This window comes from Egretta garzetta, unplaced genomic scaffold (assembly GCF_000687185.1).
Source record: "Egretta garzetta isolate BGI_Z169 unplaced genomic scaffold, ASM68718v1 scaffold83, whole genome shotgun sequence".
In the NCBI taxonomy this organism is placed as follows: domain Eukaryota; kingdom Metazoa; phylum Chordata; class Aves; order Pelecaniformes; family Ardeidae; genus Egretta; species Egretta garzetta.
Window position 1 is genome coordinate 110,349 of NW_009259105.1, and position 9,561 is coordinate 119,909.

General features: G+C 39.3%; 1 protein-coding gene across 5 annotated transcripts in view; it reads right to left on the reverse strand.

The window, feature by feature from the left end:
• COPS3 (COP9 signalosome subunit 3) overlaps positions 1-9,201 on the reverse strand; it is a 13,994-nt gene extending 4,793 nt beyond the window's left edge. Inside the window, exons 1-8 of one of the 5 annotated variants that reach the window (XM_009635309.2) lie at positions 8,724-9,201; positions 7,179-7,308; positions 5,499-5,611; positions 5,347-5,396; positions 4,383-4,475; positions 3,506-3,685; positions 2,104-2,244; positions 792-965 (exon numbers count right to left, since the gene is read on the reverse strand). In XM_009635309.2, the coding sequence (XP_009633604.1) occupies positions 792-965; positions 2,104-2,244; positions 3,506-3,685; positions 4,383-4,475; positions 5,347-5,396; positions 5,499-5,611; positions 7,179-7,303 (876 nt within the window). In that variant the 5' untranslated portion in view covers positions 7,304-7,308; positions 8,724-9,201. Of the gene's footprint in view, positions 1-791; positions 966-2,103; positions 2,245-3,505; positions 3,686-4,382; positions 4,544-5,346; positions 5,397-5,498; positions 5,612-7,178; positions 7,309-8,723 lie in introns of those variants that run through there. The other 4 variants (XM_035890852.1, XM_035890853.1, XM_035890855.1 and 1 more) reach the window with 4 other exon arrangements.
• Positions 9,202-9,561: the final 360 nt, after the last annotated feature.

The window sequence follows — 9,561 nt, forward strand, 5'->3', positions numbered from 1 at the left end:
AAGTTTGATGGGAAAGAAACAAGTAGATCACATAATTATTACTTATAAAAGCACCATGAGAGTAGAGTCAGTTCTTCCTCCGAAGATACTGATTTGTTACACCGTGCATGTACGCGGGCCAAACTAATGGAGTCATTACTTAATTTCTGCGATTCCTTTTTACCCCAGACACAGTCCTGACCATGTCCAACCTCTTCCCTCTTCTACATGAATAAGGTGACTGCCCATCCCTTGAATTTCCTTCAAGGGATCCATGTATTGCGTTACGAGGTGAGTTCTACCCCAACAAACATAATTTGAGCTTGCAAGAAAAGCCCTTTCCCTCATCATCTCTAAGGATTAATCTTGATCTCTCCGCTGAAGGAGCACATCGCTCCACTGCTGCTGGTTTTCCGTTCACTTCAGATACTTCCAAAATCTGCCCCACTCACTCACTCTTCTCTAATAAAGTAACCCCTAAAGTTCAGGTTTCCTATTTTTCAAATAGAGATGAAGGTCATTTGGTAGCAGCGCTCACAACTTTGATTATGTATGAAAATCTCATGGGCAAACCCCTCTGATAAGACAGACATATTGAACCACCTTTTAAATAATGCATAAGTAGCCAGCTGAATTGGTTTTCTACATAGAGCATTTTAGTCTTGTTTGTTTCAGAGACACAAATCTTGGTTTTAGTCTTTTCTCCATGGCATTACATTATCATTTTGCTCTGAATTGAATACATTTCAGAGATCACTCTTTGAGAAAAATTCATCACAATTTCTCAGCAAAACCAACCCCCTACATCTTACCTTGGTTAGCCTCTGAATATTCTTTTTGTAGAGAGATGACAAGCATTGCTTAACCAGCCCCATATTGTTATCCCTTGTGAATGTTTCGCTGTGTTTGTTCACCAGGTTTCGAAGCTCCGAGGGCTTATTGGTTGAATAAACTTGCGCTAATTCATGGTAAGCATTGCTAAGGGGCTGCAATTAGAAAAACGAGAACCCTTCTTAAAGAACACTGTGTTCAACCAGCCTCACAAAATCTATTCACTACTTCAACACTAGAAGCCATGCAGGCATAAAAGTAAATTTAAGTAGCTCAAGCATCTCATAAAAAGTACACGATGCCCATACATGGCTTTACAGCAGCGATAGATCCTCACACACTACAACTGCAATGTAAGGTTTAGTAAACATCACTCAAGGACCTCTGTATGACAGTTCTAGTTACAGCAGTGCAAGAAAAAGTCCAGTAGCTGACCAGCATATGAAATAAGCTGAATTCAGGGTAAGTAGCAAATTGACTAGTCACTGCCCATCCATTCTGTTTGTTTTACCCTCTAAGACACTGTCATCCCTGACCACAATTCATCACAGCATGGACAACAGAGAATCAGAGGGTGAAATTACTTTAAAATGGCAATTGTTTGATCTTGCTTATTAGTATCTGAAGTTAGAAGAAGATTTTTGGAACTAAGATCTTGGTCACCAATCAACAAACTCTGTGTTAAATAAGAACTAACTAACATTCAGAAGTAGTGTGTTATTTACCTAGGATCAGAACTCTCTCACTAGCAGTTTTGTCTTCCGCTCTACACCTCCTAATCAGAATACTTAGGGATTCCAAACTTGCAGCTTTTTCAGAAGCTTTTTTCCTTTATAAAGCTGGAGTTTTGGAATAAGCTATTTAGCATTTCACAATTCAACCAGATGAAGTTACAGGTTGAGTGTTTCTACAAGGACACTGCACACTGAAAGCAAAGTGAAATCTGAGTCTTGTTTGAGTTCCAACATAAAATGCTATCAAGGGATGTGCAGCATGAGTGAAGAGAATATTGGTGAGTACTATTCAACCCTGAAGTTTTTCCAAATTTTTAAAAAAACTGTATTGCTAAGATGAACATTACAGTTTGTTCATAATAGACGTGGAAGTTGCCAGACAATCTTTAGCTATTGTACCCTAGAAAGGCAGCAAGAGGTTGTACTTTGGCACATTGTGCATCATTTCCCACGATCTGCAATGTTAAACAGTATCATCAAATGAGGGTAGAAAAAAAAAAAAGTCAGTTACAAATTCAGATTTGTTGTTCTATTATTTAATTCTATTCGCAAGACTTACCTTAATGAATCTACCAACTATCTGGGAAGTGTATTTTGGTAGCTGCTGAACTTTGCCAAGTAGTATCAAAGAAACTAGAATATACTTTTTATATGATTCCAACATAATATGACTGACTGCCATGGCTGGAGTAGTTATTGCCTAAGCAAGCAAGAAAGAAATGGAATAGAAGTTTAGTTTACTTCCTGGTAGATCCTGGTAGCTATTGCATTAACAAAAATCTCAGTTTAAAGCTGCATGCAGAAAGGCTACAATGACGTATGAAATTCACCTTTGAGCATTAAAGCGTAACTAACTTGTGTCAAAATTAATTATCCCAAAGTGTCCTAAACCAGTAAGTTCTATACAAGTTGCTCAAAACATATCATATTACAGTGATGCCTACCTTAAAATAACCCTGTTAAGAACAAATCAAAACTTCTTTCCTTGGTATAGATCTCAAGTTTTACTAGAAATCACCTGTAGCTACTTGTTACCAGGAATGATTATACAGTTCCCGCAGAGCCTGGATTTACACAGGTCCTTAAAGAGGTTTTATAAAGCTATTACAGCCTCAGATTTCATATTCAAGTATACCAGAAGATGTCTGCAGAATAGGGAAAAAGGGTTTTAGTTTACTATGATACTGCTAGCTACTCAAGAGCTGACCCTTGGTTACAGAAAAGAGAAATGCTGCACCAGTTATTTTGCACATTTGACAGCACTTCCCTCTCACACACACACACACACACAAAGTTTTCCCATTTTTGCGACTTTCTCTTCTTTCGCAAAGTAAAAGCAAATATTGAAATAGCCTTGCAGAAGTGTAACGCCCCTCATAAAATTAGCAGAGGTCTTCACAAAACCACTGAACTATTTTTTCTTTAAGAACACACAATTCTGAATGCCAGCCTGTGAACTGTTTCTATGCAAGCAGTCATAAGCAGGCATTTGAAAAAATATTTATAGTGAGATAAATTTAACATCAACCTTTGAGTTGCATAGTTTCATGGTGCAATAGTTACTTGGCTATAAGAGACCTTCTTAAAGGAAAACACCTCTAAAGACAATTTGCTTGTTACTTCACTTTATACACTAAGGAGTACCGTTCAGGCAGTACCTCTCATAAAAGAGCTAATAGCGAACAGGAACCCAAATCAGTTTTTATGTACCGCTATGCTGAACACACAAGCAAAACCTATGTGAATGATGAACAGCAGCATAGATCCGTTAGAATTATATCCTTAAGGTTAAGAGTGGAAACAATTGGAGGCTTGCTTGTACTTTATGTTAGGTTCACAGCTTTTATTGCTATCCTTGGCGCCAATTCAAAGATGAGATGTTCTCTCAGCGCTACGACACGTGCTACTTTTGCCTTTCAATTGATCACACATTAGACTTACCATTTTATTTAAAAAGTTACCTGTTCATAGAAGTAGAGTGCTCTTTCAAAGTTCTTTAGCCCAGTGTATATCATCCCACCATAGTAGTAGTAACATAAAAAGTGCTTCGCATCATATGCCCCATTCTCTTTACAAATATCCATCATGTCCACATCTAGATACGGGAGGGCAGGTTTAAAGCATTTTGCTAACAAACAGAGCTACAAGAAAATAAATCAAGTTTTCATAAATTAGCCATTTCCATTCAAGTTTCCATGAGGAAAAAGTTGAAACTAAATTCATCTAGTACTATTTAACAAATCTCACTCCTCCAAGAGTGAAAAAACCATGGATGTCAGTAATCTGTAACATAAATTATTGATTGTATCATGATATTTGTAAAACTCTTAATGCAGATTGTCAACTGTTACAAATTATCTGAATCCTAAAGAAATTAGACCCTGACAAAACTCCAGGCCATGCTGGCAGCGATAAATATTGCACCAAACGTTGCTGTCCAACCCTAAATCCCAGGAGCCAAGGATGAGACAGAAGTGAAAATCCAGGCCAAAGACCCCGAGACAAACATGCCTTTTGTCAAACTTGAGCAATCAGTATCTGGATATTACACTTACACCGCTTAAGACAAGCTGTGTATGACTTTCAGCCCAGAGAGAAGAAATGACAAAAGACTTTCAGAAGTCATCAACAAAGCCAAAGATCTGGGGACATGCACTGAACGTTTAAAATTAATAGAAGGGGATTTTATTTCAGTATATCATATTATTTATTACTGGGGGAAAAAAAACAGTTAAAAGCCATTTTTACATTGCAATACGTGAACGTGCCTTTCCTCAAAAGGTTATAAGTATTTTAATAAGCTTTTACTCTCGTAAAAAGCCTTTATGCTCCTCTTACCTGGCAGAGATCTGCGTGTATTGAGGTCAGCTGGTTTGTGTTCATCTGCATCTTGTCTATGGCTTGTCTGAGAATGCTAATTCCTCGCAGGGGCTGTCAGAAATTACATCTCTTTCAGATAATTTCTCATAGATGGCAGCACATTGGATCTTATGTTGACACTTACAAATGAAAAATAACACTAATTGACAGGTTCCGTTAAGTAATAGTTAAACTGAGGTTCCCTTTTTGTAGGATACTGCAGTCTCTCAGAAAATAAAATTAACCTTGGCTATACAACTTCTGATAAACTAAATAAAGCCATCAATTCCATTCCACAAAGCCAGTCTCATCAGGAATACAGTCATTTGTATCGATAAGAAGACCTTTCTTGACTCCACGCTGCCATCTAAACTCCCACCAAATAACAAAGGCAATGCTCTCACTTTGCTCCACTTAAACCAGACTTGATCTCTACTTCTATTTCAGGCTAGATTTCACTAAAATGGCCTGGAAAAGTCAGTATCTTAGCAACAAAAGTGTTGGTCAAATATTTCTTAATCAAGTTTCCTTTACATTTTAAGGCATTTCATTATGAACATTATATAACACCAGTGAGAATAACAGTGAAACTAGTATCACTGACTCACCAGCACTAATAATTTTTGCAGCTCTCTCCTACTCATGCCCACATTGTCTGAAGAACATTCCTCACACGACAGATTTCCTAGTTTGTGTGCGAGAGCACGTTTTTAGGTGACTCTCAGAAAGAAACAATCATCTTCCTTATGATTTTCTTAAAGAAGCCTTAAAAATCCAGGTTTAGGTTCATTACCGCTCAGCAAATTTAACAAGTAAGGAGCCGCACAAAAATACTTAACATGAAGTTAGTGGCAAATCTTTATGAAGTGAGAAAGGGGATGTTACCAGTCTCAAGAGCTTGGATAAATAGGTAGCTTATTAGTACTAGATGATACTTGCTCACCTGTTTTCTCTCCACAAGGGCATTTGTTAACTGGTGGCACAGGCCAGCAACTAAAAACAGTAAAAAAACAAACAAAAAACCCAGCACAGTAAGAAATCAGCAATATCAAGCTATCAAAAAATATATAAAGTCTGAAAATAAGCTGAACTTACAAGTGTCTGTTGCATATCTAATGTGTTCTCCATTACAAGTGCTGATAAAAAGCTGCACCTGTGAGAATAACGTTTCGAAGTCAGGGATGCTGGGCATAGAAAACTTCACAAACCTAAAATAAAAACAGTAACAAAACAGGTTTAACACTTAACATTTGGAGATCAATAAAAAAAGCTTCATCTTCACCGCTAAGTCTCTGCAGATGCATGTAGATGCTTGCAAACAAATCCAGAGTGTTTATGGCAGATGGCATACAATTTCCCCAGGAGCTGCACATTTGAGAATACACTTTCCATGCACAACCCTATTCTCAATCTAGTGCAAACTGCAATTTAGAACAAACTACGGTGAACAAAGATCATTTTATCTGGTACAGTAGTTGCAATCATAATAGAAACACTGGCTAACGGTGACAAATTGTAATACTCAGTCACACTTCTGTGGACACTTTTGCCTATCCTACAGCCATCTCCGGCTTGAATGTGCTCAAGATTTCTCAACTATTCAATTATTTGATATTATATATATCTCTTATTAGAAGCTCTTTCTCCTCACTTCTAGTTTCTCTCCATCTCTGGTGGTTCCTTAGCACCCTATAGGCTGTGGCCTTGCACGTTGCTTCTTTTATAAGATGAACTACGATTACGCTCATCTGAGGGCCATGAAAACTCTAGCTATCCATCCTACAAATGTCAAAAAAACATACAGAAAAAACTGTTCAATGCTGTTGGAAGGTACCCAACCCTGCCCATACTTCAGTTGCTGTACACGCAGTGTTCAGTTTTCAGTTGCTGTAATACGCAGTTCAAAGCCACACAGACCATGAACTGTCCTTCCCCACAAGGCTTACGATGTCCAGGTTACGTGCTGCCACCCCTCCCCTGCCTCTTCAGAGAGTCTTATTCTACCATTGCAGGAGTTTGCCATGCCAGTTTCAGCCAGAACTTTATTATATGCTCCACTGATACCACCTCTTCAAATAATACATTCTAAGTATTGTTTCTTACAGTTATCTTCCTTCCTCCACCTGTTTTAATGACTGTTTTCATGTACCCCGTGATACGATTCTTCTGCTAATGCAGTACTGATGCTCTGCTTTTTGTAAATCCCATAATGCATTTTTATGAGATACTAGCGAATTGTAATATTAAGTGCATTATCTCTATATATTACAGTCATTTTGTTTCAAAAAGGTAGCAGAAGTACTAGAATTCTAGTCTTTCCTTTAAAGGAGAACTTTAAAATAATAGCGGAACCTGTAGACACTTCGCTTGCCCTTAGGTACAGCTAGAAACAATAGCTTGAACTTCAGGGCCAAGTATCCTTACCTCAGCACCACCAAGGCAAGTCAAGTATTATCTTAAACTACAGAGAGCAGCCAAGAGACAAATACCCAAGAAGTATGGTAAGAACCCATGCTTCAGTGGAAAACAAGCCTCCAATGTTACCATTTGACAGTAACAGCATTTACAAGCTCCAGAGGTTTTTTTTCTTTTGAAAACACAAATTTACCTTGGTATTTTTATTAATAAAATGTGCATCACTGAAGGAAATTGAGCACCATTCTAAGAAATGCAGATTGAAAACATTTATGTCTAAAAAACCATTCTGTTGACAATTCAGCATGTTGCCTGAAGTTCTAATATCAAGATATTTAATTAGAAGAAAGCCACACTTACAAGACAGCAAGAACGCCTAATGAGTGTTCCTGCACATCCAGGGCACCAAGCACTGTATCCAGATGGGAAAGATTTTTTGCTAGCAGTTCTCCGCTTTTATTGATCAATTCACAAAGCTGGGTCATTTGCCCTGAAACAGAAAACATCATTGTCAAACTAATTATAGAACACTCATGCATTCCCATACTTCATTACACCTTGCTGCCCTATATAACCCGAGGAAAAAGCAGTATTGCACAGAGAATTCACTTTTCTGTAATACGATAGGCATTAGTTTTCAACAAGCAAGGAACCCGCAGGGTGTTTCTTTTTATAAGGTGACAGCTAAGCTTCTGGCCTTTGGGAGTGGAAAGGAAACCCTCTGAACACAAACACATCGTGAAAAGCCGCGTCAGCTCGCCTCATTAGAGAGGGGGCTTCAGGGTCTTGTATCAACACCAAGTGCACCGAAGCCAAGTCTCCAAAACTTTGACCAGCGTACTATGATGCAAAATTGTGCCTCATGTGGATACGTTTATCTACACTTGTGTCTTCCTAGGTGTTGTAAGGGGGAAACCAAAACAAAACCAAAACATACCAAAAATAGTTTCCTCTACTTTCTAAGAAAATCCCAACACCGGAACTTGTTCCTTGCTGCTTCTCAAGTGCCCTATCCACTTTTCAGATCTGCTCATAAGCATTTTTTTTGAATTAGACATTAAAATTACAACCAAGAACCACCAACAAAAGGTTTTAAAATTCTATTCTTAAATTTACTTTGTATAATTAGAACTACAATGTTATCCTACTCATTGTGAGCTACGAACACAGCACTCAAGGCAACTATTTTGAATTAAGAAGGTACAGTAAGCCCAAAAAACCTTACAAAGAAAGCAGACCGATTATCACGAACTGGCTTTCAAAGTCTTCCCCCCACAATTGCTTTAATTAAAAGTACACCTTTCTGAAGCAGACTACTGTTTCAACGTTTAATCCTTGCGGGTTAGAGAGAAAAAAACGGAGGTTCTCTCACCCTTAAAGAAATCTTCATAAAATGAGGAATAGTGGCTCCATTCATACAGATTAACGCTATTCTCAACTCTCTGGCCTTTTCCTTCAAAAAACAAAACTTGGGAAGCCCAAGCAATGAAACATCAGCTTCGAAGTAACAGAGGGATCAAAAGTTCCAAATGTGGGACCAGAGCCCAGGAACTCCAGAAACCCATTCCCCAAACCAGCTCTCTCCGTATGGAATTAAACCTCCAAGCATAAGCACGGAAAGGAATAGGACTTGTAAAACGCTCCGCTGTTTGATTCGAGCATTGCAAAACCTTACTTCTGGTGTGCTCCCTAGTAAAGAAATCCACCCATTCTACAGCTATCATCTAGCATCCCCCTAAAAAACAAAGCAAAAAAAACCCAAAACAACCCTCTACCCACAAACACACACTGAACAACTCACACAGTGTAAGTAGAAATACCCACACCAGGCCCAACTAAATGCCCATGTCACCTCCCACACAGCCAAATGCTGATAACCAGAAACCACCACCCCCCCAAGTATACAGACTTCTCCCGTGTGCTCTCACAACCTCCAGCCGCCTGTCTGGTGTCTGGATTTACTTTCTCACAAAGAACGTCCATCCGGCTCATTCCTAATGGGAAAACTTCCATAAAGTCAACCAGTCTCCCCTTGAACCTTTATGCATCCACAAACTTTGTAACAAAGAGTTCTCCAGCTAAACTCCACGCGTACAAAGAATCATCTTTCATCTGATTTGTACCCACAGCTTGCAGGTAGAATTTGTCTCTTGTATCTGTTATCCCCCATCAAAATACTCTGTATTTAAGAAGTTGAACTAAAATAAGGGAAAGTTGGTGCTCCACCCAAAAGAAACTGCCAGAGAGAAAGCCTAGGGCCATAGAGGAAAGCATCAATCTTTGAACAGTTCCAGGGAGCAAAGACCCCATGCAGAGAAGAAACACTCAGACCACGATTTAGGGAGCATCCCCACAGACAGAAAGTTCAAGAGCTAGGAAACGCTGTGCCCACAGACAGGAGGATTAGGAGTTTGGCGATGAAACCCAGGAATTCTAACTACAGTTATTAAAACACTTTAGCTATAGCAGCTCTGAAGTCCAGTCCCAAGCCTCCTCTCACACGCTTCCGTGGTAAAGGCAGGACTGCTCTGTCCACGCTCTACTTGTCCCCTCAGGAGCTACCTCTCCTGAAATGTATTTTAAAAAACACAAGCCGCAACTTGCGTGGTCACTGGTTAGGCGACAGGCTGGGCGCTACAATCCCCAAATCCCTGTGATGCCCGCTCCTCCCCCCTGATTTTCAAGGCTCAGATTTTGGCAGCACCGCCGGTGCCGGCTTCATTCCCCTCACCCGGGAACTCAA